Below are 23,271 nucleotides of genomic sequence, written 5' to 3'. Positions count from 1 at the left end.
AACGTTGTCTCCGTCGCAAGGTTCGAACTGATGGAGAGGAAGAATAAGAAATTAAGGACAAATGTAAGCAATATGGGGAGACAATTGAACTCAGTGGTAGAGATGATGACCGGTTTTTTTAATAAGATGGACGCAACCAAGAGGCCACCCAGGATAGACAGTCCACCAAGAAAAAGAAAGAGACAAGTCTATCATATTTCATTTGATTCGTCAAGTGCCACAGAATAAACCCTAGGTATTTTTTTTATCACGATAGGTATTTGTTGTAATTTTATAAGTAATTATCGTAACGTGACATTCTTTTATTGTTTAATTCTTTTTTATTACATCTAACAAACATGTTTCGTCTATGGATCTCGTAAATAAATAAACTTTAATCGAAAATAGATGTTTGTTGTTCATAAATGGTGGCATTGCCTAACCTCCTTGATTGAATGAAAATTGCAATATAACTCGCAATATAACTCATCGTTTTTTAATGAAAATCGCAATAGATGTTTGATTAGCACGAGTAATATTGTTTCCAAATCACAATATAACTCGTCATTTTTGAATGAAAGTCGCAGAACACATGCGATTTATGCGGTCAACAAGGTCCCGTAATCGACGTTAGGAAATGATTAAGGTCAGCATCGATATAATAGATCATTTCTGTTTAGCAATCGTTGTATTTGTCTCCGTCTTGATAGAACATCGCAAAAAGAATTTGCGATGTATGTCGTGAACAATAATTGAACAAGTTCTGACGTCGTAAATGATAACAACCAACAACGACACAAAAAGTTTGATGCTTAGAAATCACTATAGTTATTTGTTGTAATTCTATAAGTAATTGTCGTAACGTGACATTCTTTTATTGTTTAATTCTTTTTTATTATATCTAGCAAACATGTTTCGTCTATGGATCTCGTAAATAAATAAATTGTAATAAAAAATAGATGTTTGTTGTTCAGAAATCGTGTCATTGCCTAACCTCCTTGATTGAATGAAAATCGCAATATAACTCATCATTTTTTAATAAAAACCGCAATGAAAATCGCAATAGATGTCTGATTGGCATGAATAATATTGTTCACAAATCACAATATAACTCGTCATTTTTGAATAAAAATTGCAGAACACATGCGATTTATGCGGTCAAACAAGGTCCCGTAATCGACATTAGGAAATGATTAAGGTCAACATCGATATAATAAACCATTTCTGTTCAGCAATCGTTGTATTTGTCTCCGCCTTGATAGAAAATCACAAAAAGGATTTACGATGTTTGTCGTGAACAATAATTAAAAAAGTTCTGACATCGTAAATGATAACAGTCAACAACGATAAGAAAAGTTTGATGCTCAGAAATCACTCTTGATGATCATCAGTAAATTCAAACCACGCAATAGGTTGTCGGCCAAAAGCGATACGATATGGTTCCTGCTCAGAAATCGCTCATTTGCAGGGACACCTTAAATGCAAACCGCGAAATAGGATTGCAATTCATGAGGTCAACAACGCCTTATAATATTTGGTTTTCGTAAACGAAGTCATCGATAAGAAGATTTTGTTGATCGCAAATGGCAGTATTACTGAACAACGTGCACAAAGCATTAATCGAGGTCATAAGGTATTCTCATCCAATTGTCGTACTACTAACACACCTCACATGTTATAGAGTACACTAAGTGGAAAGGGATATAGGTCATCAATAGGCTGGCCATGTAGGAAATGAAACGTCTATTGTTTAGAAATCACAATTTTCCTCATCGCCAATGAATAAAAATCGCAAAACTCATACGCGATTAATGGAGCCAAAAATGGCTCCATTAGCTCAACCTCCTTGAATGTGACGTATATTGTCAATAATCGTTGTACACGTTAATTTTAATTATATGCAATTAACAAAGGTGACTAATGTTTGGCCGAGTAATAGGTTAGTGATTCATGCAACCGCCAATGGCTTGTAATAATCGCCCTTTGTAAACAGTGTAAGTCAACATCGATTTGCGATGTATGCGGACAACAAGACAAAACAATTTTGCCGATGTTAAATGATAATAGTCTAAAGCGATAATGAATGTTTGTTGTTAAAAAACCGATAAGGAAAATATGTGGCATGAATATATCGATGTATCCATATATGATAATCAATACAATAATCGTCAAAGATTATACATACCTGGACACCAGGTTTGGTCGGGTCGGGTCAATCTCCCACTCAACTATTGTTATAATATGCAGTCGAAATGACGTTTTTTTATTTATTTAAAACATAATCAATTAATTTGTGGGTGGTTTTCGAAAAAGGGCGGTATGTGAAACGACGTTTCCTTTATATTTGATTGACAACGTCGATTCTGTAGCTGCGTCGCAAAGGTGTCATCAATATCTTCATCCAGGCATGGCACTAAAGAAGAGGACGATGGGAGCAATACGACCAGGCATGACGCCGAAGAAGAAGACAACCACATCCACAGGACCAGCACTAGCGCTTAAGGTGTATATTTTTTGAACCTCGTGACCGGTTTATGCAGCATTTGCCTTTTTATGTCGTATATTCGATTTATATTGTTTACTGTAGAAAATAATTTCGATGTCGAATTCTGAATACTATGCTCATGGTACACTCAGTGTAACATCCACAAACAAGGGTGGGCGACAATGCCCTAAAGAGTTCGAAGAGAACATCAATCAGATGCAAGATGAATTTGCAGACGGGAACACTATTAGTAATTTTGTACGTATGTAACCACTATCATTTTCTAGGTCATCGGTTTGTATGTTTTGAAGTTCGTAAATTTTTGCAACCAGACAATATGTGATTTCGTCAATTATATTCAAAACAACGCAACAAGCAATACTGTACGCATAATCACCCCTTATTTCATGGTATGTTTGTTTTGCTATTGTTTTATTTGCTTTTATGACTTACGTTTCTTGGTGGTTAAACCTTACTATTTCGTACAACAGACATATGTCCGACGAAAGCCATACACCAGTGGATTCGTAGATACACTACCTTGTTGGAATACTGATGATCACTGCGTAGACTTTTCGAATTTTGAAAAAGTAAGTGAACAAACCTCTTCTCCAAGGTTTAGTCCTAACATCCCCATCATGATATGTCTATGGATTTATAAAATATTGTATCGATTCGCAGATTTTACTTCCTACACTCTGGTAAAATCCCAAACATTGGGTCTTATACGAGATGAATTTACGGGAAAAACAACTATGGTGCTACAACTCATTGGACTGCCACAATGGTGTAAAACGTGACACTATGTATTTGGTAAGCTTCTGTCCATAGGCGAATCGTAACTATTTGCGGTGGACCGTATTTTACTATATTCTCCATTTATCACAGGCGGGATTCCTAAACGACCTTTTGGGTGTCGACATTGCCGAGTGGATCTTGCTCTGTGCTGACGATGCTCCTTTACAAACTAATGGGGTCTATTGTGGCATATTCGTAATGAAGCATATTGAAGCAATATACAATGGAGAAGAACCTTGTTTCGACGCTGTATGAGCTTTGTATCCGTTGTTATTGGGGAATCCTTTTATATATTGGTTTCACATTATATATTTTGTTGCAGGAAGATATACCGGAAGTACGCGACGAACTATGTCAAAATTTGATTGAGTTTAAAAAGTCAGCAGACATAAATAATCATCCAACAAGACTACTTATAAAGGAAACGAATGATACGATCCAGAAAAGTTTACAAGGATGTAAATAGATTTCTAACAGATTTTGGAGACTGTCTACACTAATTTCCGTAGGCAAATTTTGTAAGACTACAAATTTTGTAAATCTGTCTCCGTTGAAATATAATTTGAACTTTACTAAACACGCTTGTAAATCGTTGTACTGCTTCATCTACGAAAATTAAATCGTAACAAAAAATAGTTTTGTGTTGTTTGCGGTGAACCAATGCTAGTAATGCTGCTCTTCAGTAATTAAAAATACTGCACAACGAAAGATATTTTGTTGTTGTTCCGAAATCTTTATATAACTCACACTCCGTGAACGAAAATCACGGAAATAGATTTCTGCTTTATGTGGTCCACAAAGGCACATAATGTTCGCTCTTAACAAATGACGAAGTAATTATCGATAAGAAAGGTTTGTTCCTAAAAAATCGTTGTATTGCTGAACTTACGAGAATGAAAATCGTAATATATATGCCCCATCGTGAACGGAAATAGTGCATAGCTAGAAGATATGCTTGATGCTTAGAAATCGTTCTATTGGTCAATGTCATTGAATTAAAATCGCAAATGGTGAACCAGTCTGAACAATGTCTCATTTTCTGTGAAGGGATTAGTTGGGAGAGTGACTCGAGCCGACCCATTGTCGAGGTGTAAGTCCATAATCTACACCTAAGGCGATTTGTTGGAACGAGGGTGGACGAAGTTGTGGATTTATATAAGACCAAAAAATATTTCTAAAATCAAACCCATATGATACGTGCTACCGTGATTTAAACTACTATGTCCAATCGCATTGATTTGTTTTGTATACAGCTGTATGAAATGACATTGTTTAATTTCATTAATGCGGAGTGTATTTTATTTAAGATTTGGTCTGTTTATTAAAATTGTCGTATTTATTTAAAAACTGGCGGAGGGTGATAGGACGTTTCATTTATATATGAATGACATATCACACAGGTTAAGGATATGTTCCACTTTGCTTCGTGAATAAGGAACTGACAAACCGACAATTCCTACATAAACGACTTGTTCTTGAATCGAGTGTATAAGCGGCTTTGACGCAATTGAGGTATCCGTGTAGACTTATTTCAGATGTTTGCAAACTCATAATTAAAGAAAACGCCGTTTCACAGTCCAAAATTTTTCAAATTATTACACAAGATTTCATGGTAGTAGCAGTCAAGATGACGTTAGACGACCATTTCTGAACAGCAAACTTGTCTTATCGCTGTGTACTATTTCTAATTACGAAAACGACATTAATGGCTATTGTTGACCACATTCATCGCAAATCTCTTTTGCGATTTTCATTCTGTGAGTGTCAACAATAAAGCGATGTGTAAACATTAAGCCTTTCCTATCGATGTTGACTATCATCATTTCAAACATTAGAAGCCTTTGTTGATTGCATACATCGCAATCTAATTTTGCGATTGTCAATCATGCGAGTTGAGCGCACATCTTTTTTCAATTAAAAGCTTTCATTACTTGCGCATGCTTACCGTATAAATCTCATATTTCCTTGCGATTTGTATTCAATGACGACGAAGAATATTGCGATTTCATAACAACAAACGTTCCTTATCGCTGTTGAGTATTATTATTTTTGGGCGAACATATACATGTTTTTTTAGAGCATGCATAAATCATGTTTGCTGTAAGATATGTGCTCATGTTAAAGGTCAATAGTGGTAAGATATGTTTGCTGGTCATGAATCACTCTTTTGCTGAGACACTTTAAATGCAAACCTCGAAATAGGATTGTGATTCATGCGGTCAACAACGACTTGTAATATTCGGTCAAAATAGGATAAATTACACACAAGTTGGTTGTACCATCTCTAAAATTTACTTAAAATAGACGAACATGAAATTACTCTGGCGTGGTGGGCACCGTTGTTCGTTTCCTTTTAGATCCTCATGGTGGCTGCGTTGGTTTCTCCTCCACAATTAGAAAGGCCGTCAATTTTTGGCAGAGTTTTTTGCGGAATCCAGGTATATCAATCTGCAAAAAAACTGTAATGTGGAACCAATAGACATGCATTTAATCCCCAATAACAGAGGCCAAGAAATGGCATACAACGTCAAAACAGGGTTCTGCACCATTGTATATCGCTTCAATGTACTTCATTACAAATATGTCGTGATCAATGCCATTATTTTGTAAAGGAGCATGGTATACCATGCGATAGATTCACTCGCTAACGTCGACTCCCAAAATGCCTTTGACGAAACCGATCTGAGAATAATGCGCCGAAAGTAAATTCATGACCCCAATATATGACACGATACTCATATAGATGGAATCTTATGAGATGGGAAATGTCAAGCCGTAAACTACTGTCAACTTCCAACGAATTGTAACACCTTAGTTGTTTTTCATGTAAATCCATCACGTATAAGACCCAATGCTTTTCAGATTGCCAGAGTGTAGGAATCAATATCTGCAAATGGATAGTAAAAATGTTGTTAGCACTGTTATATTGTAATCTTGCACTCTAGGTTTGTTTACTTACTTTTTCACTTGACAAAAGGTCTCTGCAATGATTACCGTTAACCCAGTAAGGTAGCCGTCTTTAAATCCACTGGAGTATGGCAAACGACGTAAGATAGTCTGCAACCGAAACATTGTTAACAACAATGTTAAAATATGAATCAACTGGACTAAATCAATAACCAAAAACAACATAAAATACAACTGATATACCATGAAATACGGGTTGACGATGCTTATAGTTTTGCTTGTTGCGTTGCTTTTAATATAACTGCCGAAATCAGATATAGTCTGTTTGCAGCAAATATGATGTTGTTAACGTACGTACACATGACTTACGTATATAGGCAACTCCTACTAGTTTCATACGAACAAAATTACTGATCATGTTGCATTATGCGAATTCATCGTGCATTCGTTTGATGTCTTCCAGGAGTGATTGACTAAGTTTTCGCCCAACTTCGTCGGTGGATGTTCTACTGAAATAAATAAGGAATTTGCAATGAACGATATTGAAATTACGTTATACAATACACAACACATTATATAATAAGGAATATTCATTTTTTGTCTCGATTTGTACTGTATTATGTTGTACGTACATCAATTTCTGTATTGAAATCGTTACTTTGTTATAAATTTCTCATAAAATCGATGCACATGATTTGAACTACAAATCGTTGTAAATATGTATTAAGCGTATACGAATGACTGTTATAGATTACTCATGCAAATCGCAGTCGAATGACTACACAAATCGCTATACAACGAATATGAAATCGATTCACGCACCACCAAGCACGGACCACAAATCGTCACCGACAAATCAAAATCCAGCGAATACGAAAGACTTCCTTAGCAAGATCAGTGGACGTCTTAGGAGTTCTACTGCGGTCCGAATAAGAAGGGAAACCCAACAATTTCTCAGTAAACGAGCCCTGCTGGAAACCCTAAACTCTTAACAAATCCGACAATGTGGAAATCGGGTCATGCAAAGAGGCATGATAACTTAATTAATAGCTCAAACAAGATTCCTGTGTATTAGTTTTCTCTTGTGAATTCATCAGAGCCTGTCATGAAACATAAAATATACAACACTGCCTTAAGTTTCACAAGAAATACAAACCTCATCCGAACATTGATTACATACCAAAAGACTTGTAAAACTGAAGCTATTGTTGCTGAAAATCTAGTCAGGAGGAATGAAGGTTAGCACGTTGGGTATTACGTCTTTAGGGTATTGGTGCATTTGGACATTACATGAGTTAGATATTCACAAGCTTCACGTAATGGGAAGCAATATAATGTCTTACATACCTATTCATGAGAAGGGCTTTGTTGCTTTTGATTAGAGGTTGGTTGTTTCTTAGACCTTTTCTTGCCAACCAATTCTAGTGCACCCTTTGTTCTCTGACGACTGCGATTAGATGTAGGTTTTCTTTTGATACCCTTCGCTTCATGAATATGTCCATCATAATCAACAATGTTCACTACCGACTTGTTGAAGATGATGTTTAGGCTACGGTGCAACTTCTCAGGAGTGTCAAGCGAAGCATGATTTTCACCTACGTTGTTTGATCCCATTATCTTCGACTGATATTCATTCGCTGCAACAGACTGAAGGTTAATTAACTGCATGTTTTCAAGTAACTCCCTTGACATTTTTCTCATGCATATATAGCCTTCTTCACTTCTCGATGCCAAATCAGCAACATGCATAAATGACCTACACAGTTGTTGGTAACGGAAGGCTATGTGGCACTTCTTGTCGACACCAGATTTACTCACATTGTCCATATCAAGCATTTCAATCTTTGCTTGTCTTCTCCATCTTCGCATTACATAAGACTCCGGTATTTCTTGTATCTTCTCTTGATTAAGTGTCTTTAATGCATGACAGCATAAAATACCTTTGAATTCATTCATTTTGCACAAACATTCAACTCTTCCATTGTTCACATTGTACGTGACATGTGCTTCTTGCCTTTTGTGATGCTTTTTGCCCTCCCATAAAATACGATATTTGCGCATATTCTCGGTTTGCATGGGTTCTTCAATATTGCAATTCATGACATGAAATACCTCTTTCTTGATCCATTCAAATACAGTTAATGTATACAGATCTGCAGATCGCATCAATATTTTCATGCCAAAAGTTGGAGGTCGTGTATTGAAGCATTTCACGTCTTGTTTAAGCTCATTCTGTCTTAGACCGTCTATAAATAATTCATATTGTTCCATGAAGCGAAACATTGTTAAACATGAATACAGGGTTTTCTTCAGCGTGACATGCATAGATTCAGCTCTTTGTGTGCTTATCATACCAGCAAAAAAATATTGTCTTCCATATGCCAATGCCCACTTCTCTTTTTCTGCATATAAATTTTGTAACCACAAACAATCTTCAAGGTCGTATGTCTGAATCATTTCCTCCCAATTAGACATAAAGGTGATCTCGTCTATGCTCTCAAGCACACACCTAGTAAACTTTTTATCAAACCCTGTCTTCTGATTAAATATGTGTCCTATGTTCTTTGCTGCATTTTGAAAGATATGCCACAAACATAGCCGATGAAGTGCATTTGGACACACATGAAGCACTGCAGCCGCAATTGCGTGATCACCATCTGTAAGTACAACTTCAGGTTGCTTCTCGTTCATTGCCTGTGTAAATACTTTGAACAACCACTCAAAGCTTTCCTTGGTCTGGTCATATAAAAACACGCCGCCTAATATACAACTCTGTGAGTGATGGTTCACTCCGACAAACTACGCAAATGACCACTATTCAGTATTAATCTTTACTGTAGTATCAAATACAAGCACATCATTGAAGCATTCATAATCTACTCTTGACTTTGAATTGGCCAAAAACATATTCATAACATATCAATCTTCATCCAGTTGCATTGCACTAAAGAAACCAGAGTCATTGCTTGATTTCTTCTGTAAGTAATCAACCAAAGAACATATTTCTCCATTCTTCATGTTATTTGTCCTCTTCATTTTCAAGTGGTTTCTTAGATCCAAAGGTGTGAATGACACATTATCGCGACCACCGTCTATGTGGGCAAACAAATTGTATGTCTTCCTTGGTGCAATGCTGTCGTTATCGGCTATTTCAGCCATTGCAGCATGTGTTACAGTTACTTTACGATGCGACCTTAACATAGGAGTCATAAATGATGCAGATAAATCATGATTATGATCACTGATTAAAGTACGAACTAGAATTTTTTCATTCGTATGTCTTCTCAAAACCATTCTCGCTTGATATCCACATCTTGATTCTAGCATGCTCCTTGTTGGATTTCTCATTGATTTCTTCCAACCTTGCTTGGAACAAACATATGTCTTTCTTACCACGACACATTGTGCATTTTTTGACCAAGAAAACATTCTCACACTGAACCCAACTTTTAGGGCATAATTATTGTAAAATTTATATGCAACTTCCTCATTATTAAACTGCATTCCTTCTACCGGAACATAGTCAAGTGTACTTCCATGTTCATTCGCAGTGCCTACACTTTTATTATGTGTATTGTCATGATAATCTACCTCATTATTGAATTGCATTTCTTCTACTGGAACATTTAAGTCAAGAGTGGGTCTAATGCATGCACCCTTCTTATCATGTGCATCATTAATGCAGATGTTCAATTCTTCAGTTGCGTCATTCCTATAGATGTTCAATTCTCCATAACTTTCAATTGATTGAGCTACATCGGCTTCATTACAACCTGATGATAAGCTCAACAATGTTATAAGCAATATATCAGTTTGTGTTGCCAACAAAATAACAAATAAATCGATATTAACTAACATAACAATATCTCACAAATCGGTAGTATGTTACTAATACAACGGTTTGAGATACAATGCATATAATGAGTGAATGTAGGATACCTCATGGGGTAGATGCCCTTCCTAGCATTTGTAAACAAATATTCTTGTCAACGGGTCCCAGCGTCTTACAAATATCGATAAGTTTTTAACCATCGTAAGAACAAGATCTACCTGCAGTAACAAAACAATGCCTTAATGGCACACAAGACGACATGCGTTCTTCAATGACAACATGATGAGATGGAAAGCTACTCACGACGCTTTAATGGCACTGGTCGGAATGTTTGTGCGTCATTGCTTTCTTCTGTAATGCCTAACGACAATGCAAAAGAAGAGAAGACACGAGAATGTTTTGTAAGCAATATATCATGTTGCGTTAGCAAGCGCATATGTTTACTATGATTTAATCAGGATGCATATAACAATGGATACCGATAAGGGTTAGCAAGGCAAAGAATCGATTTAATGAATGACAGTATAAAAGCAACTGCGGTTTGATATTTGCTGATACTGAGCATCAAGTTGTCATTTATCATGCCAATAAAAGACACGAAATGTCGTACATGTGTGTTGACGATAACGCTGACAGAACAACGATTTGAATGCGTGTAACAATGTGTTTCTGCATGCACATGTTTTCAAAGTCTGTGTACAAATATCTTATGAATACATATTACAAAACATATAATATCTTACAAATCGATATACATATCAAATAATATATTGAAAATCGATACGACAGTTCAGCATAATAACTTATAAATCGACAATACAAAACCACAATATCTAAAAGGTCGATAAATATATCGCACAATAAATTACAAATCGATACGGAAGAAATTGAGCATCATAGCAAACAAATCGATGTTAACTAACAAAACAATATCTCACAAATCGGTAGTATGTTACTAATACAGCGGTTTGAGATACAATGCATATAATGAGTGAATGTAGGATACCTGATGGGGTGGAGGCCCTTCCTAGCATTTGTAAACAAGCATTCTTGTCAACAGGTCCCAGCGTCTTACAAATATCGATAAGTTTCCAACCATCGTAAGAACAAGATCTACCTGCAGTAACAAAACAATGCCTTAATGGCACACAAGACGACATGCGTTCTTCATCGATAGCATGATGAGATGGAAAGCTACTCACGACGCCTTAATGACACTGGTTGGAATGTTTGTGCATCATTGATTTCTTCCACAATGCCTAACGACAATGAAAATGAAGAGAAGACACATGAATGTTTTGTAACACAAGGCAGGCACGAGAAGGCGACAATGTGTTGTAAAACAGGATACAAAACAAGGCGGAAACCTCGACTGGAGACGAAGGCAAAGTTTGCGTTGACAATGGGAGCTACTGTTACAGCAGATGACACAAGAGTTTAATGAATAGCAAACGTCTACACCTTAAATAGTTAACATCAAACTTTCTGGATGGAGGACTTTTTTGTCCTTTTCTCAAACCGTAGTTTCCCAACTTTTGAATGAAAGATATTTTTGTCATTTTCTCGAACCGTCGTTTCAGGGCAAGAAAAGCAAGGGTGATTAAGTCTTTGCAACAACATCAGAGTCCGATGCAAAGTTATGTCAACATACACGGGAATACGAGCTCCATGTGCGTAAAGACGTGGCGCTCATTCGCCCCCCCCCCCCCCCCCCCCCCCCCGAACACAAACGTGGGATTCAGTGAATCATCGGGGGAGAACATACACCACCCTCCCGCTAGAGAGAGGCCCATATATATTTATTATGTAGGATAAATTGCATTTCTTAATGGGACTTTTGGGTAAGTCCTATTACAATTAGAAATACCATTAGCAACAAACACCTTATTAGAACCTTTCCTTGAAGGACCTTCCATTACAATAAAACATTCTTTGTCAAGGGTTCTTTCTTAAGAGGCAAGTCACTTGGGATTGGAAACACGTTGGAGCTGATTTTCCTTTATCTCGTGTTTAGTTGGACTCTTGTCTACCTTTCTAATAACTTGCATCCATTAGACCACCGAGGTGGTATCCCATGTGGTAATCGGGGTCCTGCCGCATGGGGCAGCTGTTGTTTTGGTAGGGGTCCGCCTAACCCCAGCTTGCCTTTAAAAAAAGAAAAAAAATTGCATCCATTAGGTGACGTGCATCCTTTAAGAGCCTCCCATAAGCTGAACGTCCAATAGGCCACGTTAAGCTTGGCCCTGAACATATTATGCAAAGTAAATGATAATGACTTCTTAAGAATACCCGCTTTTGATCATTAGAAGACAAGTGATGAATACACAACCACTCGCTCCCAAACAAAATACATGTTTATCTCAATGTACTTCTGCCATTAAAGGTAAAATTAGCTGCAGGATAAGTTGCACTTACGCTATCACATCATAAGGTTGGAGTAACATTTGACTTAAAACCTAAGTTCTTCTAAGAGATACTAAACCCACATAACTTCTGCAACTGCATTGACTACTGCTTTGTATTCTGCTTTTGTGTTGGATCTGGAAACATGTTTCTTTGAGCTCCATGAAACTAAATTTGATCCAAAATAGACTGTGAAACCTGTCGTAGATTTACAATCATTTAGGCATATATGGGCTCTAATTAAACTTGGAAGGCCTTAGCAGCAAACCTAACTAATTAAATAGTATGCCGCAAATTGTATAAATTAGGCTTTACAACTGCCCAATGGCCTATGGTATGGTGATGCATAAATTGGTATACAAAATTAACTGAAAAGAGCAAATCTGGTCAAGTCATAATCACATATTATAGGTTACCTACAGTACTCCCGTAGAGAGTAGGATTCTCAAATTAATTCGTTACCATGAACTTTGACAACTTAACTGATGTAGCCGTAGATATAGGCTTGGCATCTAGCATGTTAGCTCTCTTGAGAGGATCAACAATATACTTACATTGTGACAAGTACAAACCTTGAGACGAATATGAAGCTTCAATCTTGAGAAAATAATAGAGTTGTTTAAGATCTTTTAAGGCAAATTACTTGCCAACTGATTAAATAAAATTCTGAATAAAATCTGTTGAGTTTCATGTGACCAGTATATCATCAACATAAACCCATACAAACCTACAACTTATCTTTACATAGTACAATACAAGAAAAATAAGCATTAGCGACGGAAGTTTGTGACAGATTTTTTCCATTGCTACTTTGTGATGAATTAATGAGAGAAACAAATCCGTCGCTAAAATCCATAATATTTACAAAAATAACAACAAAAAACTTTTGTCACCAAATCCGTCGCTAATTAGCGATGACTTAGCGACGTCAGGTTTTGATCGTAATATCTACAATATTTAGCGACAGATTTGGCGACAAAATTTTTTCCGTCGCTACTTAGTGACGACGTTAGCGACAAAAATATTATGCCGCTGCCTAGGCATATAAATTTGCGATGATATTGCGACGGAAGTAGTCCGTCGCCAAATCCGTCGTTAAGTTTCCCGTAAATCCCTAATCAGAACCCTTCTTTCTCTTTCCTGTTTCGTTTATCCCGCCCGACGCAATCCCCTGACTGTCGCCCTCTCCCGCCCGATGCACTCCCTGACCTGACGCCCGTCGCTTCTCGCCCGCCACCCAGCGTCTCCCAGGTAAGTGGGTCCTTTTTTTCAGTAGGGGGTTGCCCCCCTGCCTCGTTATTTTTTTCCGGCAGGGGGAGGGGGGCGCCTGCCTCATTTTTTTTTCTGGCAGGGGGTCGACCGCTGCCTCATTTTTTATTTTCGGCAGGGGGGGTCACCCCCCTGCTTTTCCAACATGGGGGTAGCCCCCCTGCCTCTTTTGTTTTTCCAGTAGGGGGGGGGGGGGGGGGCATCCCCCTGCCTCTTTTTTTTCCGGCAGGGGGTAGCCCCCTGCCTCGTTTTTTATTTTCGACTATTTTTCTTTTTCTGCAGGGGGTCGCCTCCCTTGTCTCATTTTTTTTCGGCAGAGGGTCACCCCCTGCCTCCTTTTTTATTTCCGGCGGGGGGTCTCCCCCATGCCTATATTTTTTTTTTCGGCAGGGGGGGGGGGGGGGGGGGCGACCCCCTGCCTCTTTTTTTTTTGGCAGGGGGTTGCCCCCCTTGCCTCATTTTTTTATTCGGGCAGAGGGTCGCCCCCTGCCTCTCTTTTTTTTCGGGTAGGGGGGCGACCCCCTGCCTCATTTTTTTTTTCGGCAAGGGGTCGCCCCTCCTGCCTCATTTTTTTTTCAGCAAGGGGGGCGATGGGCCGGGGGGCGCCCGACGATTGTCGGGTTCTTAAACCACGGCATCACACTGTGTCTGTCGCTCTGGGGGATGATCACTGCCTCTGGAGACCTTGTGTCGCTGTCGTACATCGTTGGCCTATTGACTAGCCGGCCAAACTCAAAAACTTGTTGGGCCGAACGGAGAGGTGGTCGACGCCTGGGAGGCGTTTTGCCTCGCCAGAATCCCTTCCGATTTTGATATTTATTCTAAATTTTTTTCTTTCAGCAGAGGGTGACTTCATTTTAACACAATGTCTCTTGCAGATTTCTCAATGGATCCCGCTTGTGCCCCGCCACCCGTGGTAAGTAAGTTACAAAATCAATGCAAATTGGGTAAATACTTATGATGAGTAAGTGATGCAAGCGCATCACATGTTATTTAATTTATTGGATGCAAAACTTTACTGTTCACACACTCACTTAGTTGTTGATATCTAGGACTGCTTTGTTGGAGTTTGAAGATCATGTTGAGCATGATTTAAATGTATGCGAATAGAAGTGTTCTTATTTTTGGAGTATGGATTCCATGCTAGGCATGATAGTAGTTAGCGGGATATTGGAGTGTGTTTGTTGCAGGTACATGTTTGACATTTTTTTGATATAAATGCTTTCAATGTATTGCAATGTTTGATGTGATTGTATCCATGCTTGCATGTAGTTAATTTTAATTTGATTATGACTTACATGTGAAATTGTATAATGAAAGCATGCTTCAAATGAATGTATCGTGTTATGAATAGTTTATACATGAAAATATTAAGTTATCAATGCATGCATCATAATTCTCGTGATTGTATGACATCATATATTGCATGATAAATTTGATATTTTCTTCATCATAACATTCTGATGATTCTCTTATAGCTGGTTAGGATACTATTCGTAACATCATACAACAAAATGACTGCAAACCGTGAATGGATGTATCGTAGAATAGTTGACAATGAGTTATCGCATGAATATATGGATGGTGTTGAAAGTTTTATTGAATTTGCAATAGAAAGTGTCAGTACAATAGATCCCACAGATCGAATTATGTGTCCCTGCAAGATTTGTAAGAACAATCGATTTGTAGAACCTCATGGCGTTAGACATCACCTATACAGGAAGGGTTTTGTGAGTGATTATCAGAATTGGATGTTTCATGTTAAAGAATTTAGAAATAATTTTGATGCATGGGTGAATGTGGTGCACGATAATTCATATATGGATTTGATATTTGATGCCGCAAGAACAGAATTGGGTTCTGCTATGGGTCCTAGTGATGTAATAACTGAGTAGATGAAGAATCACCAAATGATGCAGCTAGTAGATTTTATGATTTACTTAGAGATGTTGATGAGCCACTTTGGAACGGTTGCGAGAGTCACACTATCTTGTTTGCAGTTCTTCAACTATTGAATTTGAAGTCTGAGTATAATTTAAATCAATCATGTTTTGACTGCTTGTACATGATTGCGAAGAGTATGTTGCCCAAAGATGAGAAATTGCCACAAAATTTCTATCGTGCAAAGGTTATGGTTAACACTCTAGGTATGGGGTATAAAAAGATAGATGCTTGTTCAAATCACTGCATGTTGTATTTCAAGGATCAGGAAAACAACATATTATGCATGTCATATGGGCATCCTCGGTTCAAGCCAAAGACAAGAGACAATGGTAGCACAAGATCAAAAGATGTTTTATACAAGTTGCTCTGCTACTTTCCTATCACTCCTAGATTACAACGATTGTATATGTCTTCAAGGATAGCTAAACACATGAGATGACATGCAAATAAAGTTCGACATGATGAAGACAAGATCACGCTTCATGTTGACGCGGAAGCTTGAAAGCACTTTGATCATACTCAATAGAACTTCGCAATAAAAGTGAGAAATGTTAGACTCAGTCTATATACAGATGAATTTAATCCATTTGAGGGTAGATCAACTCCACACTCATGTTGGTCAGTATTTGTAACTCCATACAACCTTCCACCAAGCTTGTGTATGAAGTATCCAAATCTTTTATTGTCTCTATTGATCCCTGGTCTGACCTCACCTGGCCAAAATCTTGATGTCTATTTAAGGTCATTGATTGATGAACTAAAAGTATTGTGGGATGACGGTGTTACCACGTATGATGCCCACAAAAAATAAATTTTCAATATAAAGGTCGTTGTTCTATGGACAATCAGTGATTTCCCTGCATATGGTATGTTATCTAGTTGGAGCACACGTGGGAGGTTGGTGTGTCCGTATTGCATGGAGGATACAAAAACTTTTAGATTGACATATGGAAAGAAGTCTTGCTAGTTTGAGTGTCATCGTAGATTTCTACTTAGCGACCATCTGTTTCGACGACAAAGAAATGTGTTTCGAATAGGCACAACTAAAATGGAAGGTTCAACCACAAGATTGTTTGTCGTAGAGATTTTAAGAAGATTGTAATACTTTTTAGATATATTAACAGATGCTCGTAGTCTGACGCCCTTCCTTGGATTTGGGAAGGATCACAATTGGACAAAAAAATCTATTTTTTGGGAACTACCATATTGGTCGACCCTATTGATATGACATAATTTAGATATGATGCATGTGAAGAAAAATGTGTTTGATAATGTGTTCAATACAATAATGAATGTTAAAGGAAAAATAAAAGATAATTTGAAGGCCCGTATGGATTTAAAAGTAATATGTAAAAGATCAGAATTGGAACTCAAAGGGTATAATGGCAAAGTACTGAAACCAAAGGCAAGGTACATGCTTGGACCTGATAAAATAAAGCAGGTATGTCAATGTTTGAGATAGTTAAGATTTTCAGATGGATATGTCTCTAACATTGCTCGGGCTGTGAAGATTGACAATGAACAGTTATATGGGTTGAAGAGCCATGATTGTCATATCTTTATGCAATTATTGATACCCCTAGCATTCCATGATATGTTAGACAAATCTATATGGGGGGTATTGTCTGAGTTGAGTGAATTTTTTAGAACATTGTTGTGAACACCCCAAATTTTTCAAAGTTTTGTAAAAAACGACTCTTTTGCCCCTAACCCCGTTTTCTGAGAAAATCAAGTCATTTCTTCAGATTTTCTGAATTAAAATCCATATTGGTATATTCAAAATTAATTCCGGATCCGAATCCAGTACTTTAAATCCATATTTTCTCAAAATCCGGATCCGAACCCATTTCTAAAGAAATTTTCTCAAAATAGCTCTGAAAAATTCCCTTTTGTAAATATTTTACAAAAACACAAAAAAACTAGTTTTAAATATTTGATTTCTCGTAAAGCTTTAGGATTTTATTCCAAAAAATACAAAAAAAATAGAAAAATAACATTAAAAAAAATTTGAGAAAAGCTACAAAGAAAACGGATGATTTTCAAGCTTTTGAAGCTGTTTTTACCAAAAACCTCATTTCTTAAACATTTTTTTCAAAAATTTCTTAAAAAGGGGAACCACCTTTTTTTTAGGAAAGAGTTACAACGAACTCTCTCCCGCGCTCCCTTCTCCATCGCAGATCTGCAAACGGCCTCCCCCTCCCTCCGCCCTCGATCTTCAACGAAACCACCTTCCGGATCCTTCCTCTTCCCTCAATAAGAAGAGGTGGAGGAGGAGGGATTGGGCATAAAGGAAATCTGGCCTCCATACCCCTGGTGCATTACCCTCGAGCTTCTCTCTCCTGAAAGAAAGAGACCCATCTTTCCTTTCCAGCAGATCATCCATCCCCCTCATCCGCGCTGAAGCATCAAGGATCTATTCACATTTCGTATCCCATCCTTCAAGGAGTCTTCATCGAGAACGATCTTCCCCAAAATGTTTCCTCTATAAGAAGTCACTGTCCTCTTCCATTTCGATCGAGAAGAAGGAATTCTAGGAAGCAGGGAAAGAAGAATTCACTCCTTCAGAACCCTTGCCGTATCCCGGTAAGTCTCCCCTCTCTCATTTTTTTTTTTTTTTTGCCTCATAGGTTTTTCTCTGTGTTAATTCCCTTTTTACGCACTATGGGTGTTGTCGGATTGCCTATGGCATCCTTGACCCACCTTGTGCAACAATAAACAAAATGAATAATTCTAACATCTTGAGCATCCACTTGATTTCAATTATTAATATCCTCTATGAATCATTACATTAGTATCTGTAATTTCATTTTTTTTTCTTTTATGTCGTTCTTTCCCTTCTTGCCTCCATATAGCCTCGTCGGCTGCTTCCATTTTCGATTAGAAATAGCTTCTGCATAGACATCCAGTCCGAGCGGCTTCGCTTAGCAGAAGTTGTTTTCAAAGAATCTCGGATCCTTCCTATGATTTGGTCACGTTTCCTCATTGAGGGATGAATCACTGTGTCTTTGGACATTTCAATTCATCTCATAATCTGTTTCGATTTTCCCTCATCTCAAATCTTCTTTGACGATTGGACTGTTTTTAATCGATATTCGATCGTCGGATTTTTTTTTTACCAGTTCGGCTTAATTTCTCGCCTTGATTATTTTTATCATTACTTTGTTTTGATCTTGTTTGAAAGCCTCATTTCTGTTTCATTTTTTTATTTATTCGTCTATATCCTGCGATCCTTGGGATTTTGTTCCATCATATGAACATCATATTGCAAAAGTTAGCAATCAGAAACTCAGGCTAGAGTCACTGAGAAATCTGGCATTTACCTTATATTTTGTTTCCCATATTAGATTCCACTAATTACCTTATATTTTGCACCGACTGTATTTTTGTTTTAATTCAAGTTTTACTTGTATTTTTTTTTTTTTGCCATTCGTCGTTTGTCTGTTCATCCGCTTTATATCTCCTCTTTCAATATTGGTTTAGGTTTCATTGTGCATTTCAACATTCTCATCCTATTGTTGAATGACTGTAGCTTCATCACCTTTGCAATACATGTGCATTGTATATCTTACTGCCATAGGTCCCCAGCTCACTATCACCCAATGCATCCCCTCATAGCATTGTATATCCCTTTCATTCTCTGTATGGCATCGATCCCTGCAATCCCATTTGATGTATCATCTTTGTTGGTTTACATCATAGTCACCCCCTGTTTATATTTAGTCCAATCAATACATCACATATTCTTTTGTATATGTATTGTTATTCGGTCCAGTCTTAGCATGAGTATGTTTCTTCATTTAGCAGCGCAACTTCAGTAGGCACATCTGCGTCTGTACTCTTTATTTGCAAATACCTATACCACTCACCTATTCATTCCTTTGCCACCAAGGCCAGTCACAGCTGGTGACTGCCATGATGACCAACAATATGAGTATGGTCAGAGAATAAGACATTGCCAACTCCTTTTTAGTAAGAGCGTTTGACATAGCTGAAAGCCATTTGTTAAGTGATTTGCATAATCCAACTCGCAGAAATCTATCTACTGCAAATCGACTTGCCGCTGAGAGTGATCTATTGACTTACCGTGCCATGATAAGCCAAGTGAAGAATTCGATCTGTGGCATGAAATCGAGTGGAGGAATCAATATATTCATCAATCTAAGTTGTGGCTAGTTCTTATTCACTGTTCAACCTCCATAGTAGCCCCTGTACCCCCATTTCCTGTACTAATCACCTCTGTACATTCACACTGCATAACAGTAGCCACTTGATGCAGTTGCTTTTTTTTTTATTTAGCATTGGTATAGTTCATTGCATAACACCTCACCTCATCTTACTAGTACAACCCTTTTGCATTCACCATTAGTTATCAATCATTGTTTACTTGTGCTTCAGATTTGATATCAGTCTATTCGTATATGTGTTGGTTTAACCTCCCAACATTTCAATTTGCATGACTCTCCCAAAAATTTTTGCAACTTGGTGATAATGTTTGCTTAGGTTTTGTGCTGAAAGGGTGTCTAGAAGTAATTCTTTGATGATGACTAAATCAGACTTCAGAACTACTGTAAATCACGTTAGGTCACTGGTTCAAAGGGCTAGATTGTTGGGTTATTGTGAAATGTATTCTTGGCTGGTGTCATGCTCGGGTTGCAGATGACCGACTTACCTTTCTTACTATGCTCAATTTTGGTGATCGAAGTTCACTATGGTTTAACAATATGGTGATTCTTCAGCAGTCTGTTCAAGGGAATGGGTTGTCAATTGTATTTGGTCCACCTGTTATGACTGCCACAATTGTAATATGTGATTCATTTGATTATGCAATTGCAATTGCTGGATAGATAGTTGCATCTTTTGACGTTTCAATACCAGCAGAGAATAAAGGAACTTCTGGTTTCACAAATATCAAGTTCTTCATTAACACCAGAACTCGTGTTAGAAATTTGTCCTAGAGGTTGATTCATGGGAAGTATAAAAAAAAAAATCTATCTGTCATCATTTTTTTTCCTTTTCCAATAAGAATGTTTTGACCATAAACTAAGTAACCAGGAACAAAGCATCCACAGATTTTACTCTCCCAGATCCAGAAGTAGCATCAAATAAGCAGTTCGCTTGGAGGGATATACATCACTGGAGGCCTTCATAATATATCATTGTGCATTCTCGCAGCATTTTACTTGCTTGTTTCATTTTCGTGGCATTTCATTTGCTTAGTTCACTTCATTAAAATTTCATAACATGCCATTGGATATCGGTCATAGTATGTCATTCGATGCTTACAGCATGTTATGAGGCTTCTTAAGCAAGCTTCAATACCTTTCACATTTGTTACACAACACCTCATCTATATTTTTCATGTCACTACTAATCCCATTCACACAATACCCATTGTTGTGACATTTCACCTTCCTCTGCAGTCCTTAATCACAGTTACTTGAGGTTATCTTCACACTTCAAATTCAGTCATATTTGCTTCCAGCATCACTTTTTTTTTTTTACAAAACTCCCCCCACACCTCAGCACATCTCTCCATTGAATATACCCCTATATGTATATATATGTATATATGCCTATACATAGATATGTACATTTATGTGAATATACCTATATATGTATGTATATATATATATGTATATATGTATATAGATATCTTTTCCATCCTTTTTATCATACATATATTTTCATCATTTGATTTCCATATATATATGATTTTCCCTTTTTTTTTTTTACTAACCTGGTTGTTTTGCATGAAATATGGAAAAGATATCATTACTTGGGGTTGTACATTTGATTTTATCCATTGTAATAGTTAGATTGGAATGAGAATTTACATTCCCTGCTTTGGGTAGAATGGATGAGCATTATAGACATCATAAATTGTTTGTTCTCATGCATTTCTTCCTTTATTTTCTCAAATTCTCACAAAGGTAAAACACGGATGGCACGTGCACCTTTTCATAAGAGATAAGTTAATTCTAAGTTGATGATTTACACCAACGGCCATAGTCGGGGTGTAAACAAGACTTAGTATTTTTATCTTTTATGAAATAACACTGGATCCACACTGGATCCATTTTCCAAAATTCATCATATTTTCCTAAGCATTTTCTTCTTTTATCAGAATTTAACCTAAAATTAACCCAAAATATATACCAATGGCCATAGTCAGGGTATATTGAGGGTTAATTTCATTTTAAAATTCTATAAAAGCACCAAAAAGATATTTTATCCTTCATTTGAATCTAGATACGACTATTATATAATATACTCAATGACCATAGTCAGGGGTGTATTATATCATTAGTCTTATTTAAATTCATTTAAAGAATAAAATATGATTTTTTTCAAACCCAATTTCAACTTATTTAAATTCATACATCATATAGGATAGAATTGCATCATATTTTCAAAACTTCTTTTTTTCAAAATTTCAAGTGTTTCTTCTTCTTCATCAGATCTTAATCAAATCCAATTCTATCTCATTTTAAGATTCAAAATTTCAATTTCAAAGTCCAATTTGACTTCGAAACTCCTTTATGTTCAAATTTTAAATTTCCAACTCAATTCAATATCTAATTTCAAAGTCGAATTTAAACTTTGAAGCTTCTGATCCATCTTCTGGTTCAAAATCAAGTTTTCTTCAAGTTTTAAATCAAAGTTGAGATTGACCCTGAATCTCAAAAATCCAAACCTTCCTAAGTTCAATCTGGGTTTTCAAAACCCAGATCCATCTTTAAAAAGTCCTATTCGGACTTTTCACAACCCAAATCCAAAGTAAAATCCTAAATCCCAATTTGGATCCAGATTTCCAAGTATAAAATCCATTCCACTTCGGATCTCCAATGACAGATCCAAACTCCATTTAGGATCCAGATCCTCATTCTTTATTGGATCTTAGACCTTAGATCCAAATCCATTCTAGGATCCAGGACCTAATTCTATCTTGGATCTCAGACTTCAGATCCAATTTCATTTTAGAATCCAGAATCCAACTTCATCTTGGATCTCAAATTAAAGATCCGAATTCCATTTAGGATCTAGAATCCAACTTTACTTTGGATCCCAAACTTCAGATCCAAATTTCATCTTGGATTCCAAATCTCGGATCCAATTTCATTCAAAATTTCAGATCCAATTCCATCTTGGATTCCAAACTTAGAGTCCAATTCCATTCAAGATTCCAGATTCAAATCCCATCTTGAATCCCATGTGCCAAATCAACTTCTCGAACCAATTCCATTTCATTCCAGATTTCAAGATCAAATTCTCACTTTCAGATCTTAAAACTCAAAATTCAACTTTGAATCCTATTCAGAATCCAGATTCAAATTTCCTCTTGAAATTCCATACTTTTAAATCCATTCTATTTCTCAATTTTATCCAAATTTCACAATTCTATCTTTCTTTCTTATTTAATTCCATTTTCATTTCTATTCAAAGTCCATTTGTGACTTGGAAAATTCTTCTCTTCTTCTTTTATCTCAAAACTTTTCCTCAAAATCCAGATTTATTTTCCCAAGCTCATGATTATTCTAAAGACTTAGAACTTTAATTTTAAATTCTAAGTTAGAAATCGTTTCTTCACTTTATCAGACTCACTTGGAAATTCTTCAAAATATTTTCAAAAGGAGCATACATCTTTGCATTCGCA

The 23,271-nt window shown here is 36.9% G+C and overlaps 1 protein-coding gene across 1 annotated transcript in view; it reads left to right on the top strand.

Annotated features, from left to right (window-relative positions):
• LOC149843584 (polygalacturonase-1 non-catalytic subunit beta-like) overlaps nt 1-20,461 on the top strand; it is a 41,013-nt gene extending 20,552 nt beyond the window's left edge. The window contains exon 3 of the mRNA XM_090000933.1: nt 20,357-20,461. Coding sequence (XP_089857059.1) covers nt 20,357-20,461 — 105 coding nt within the window. The remainder of the gene's footprint in view (nt 1-20,356) is intronic.
• Nucleotides 20,462-23,271: the final 2,810 nt, after the last annotated feature.

Source organism: Nuphar pumila, chromosome 3 (genome assembly GCF_984573655.1).
Source record: "Nuphar pumila chromosome 3, dmNupPumi1.hap1.1, whole genome shotgun sequence".
Taxonomy (NCBI): Eukaryota; Viridiplantae; Streptophyta; class Magnoliopsida; order Nymphaeales; family Nymphaeaceae; genus Nuphar; species Nuphar pumila.
Note: the sequence above shows the minus strand (reverse complement) of the source record. Positions and strands in the feature narration are given on the sequence as shown.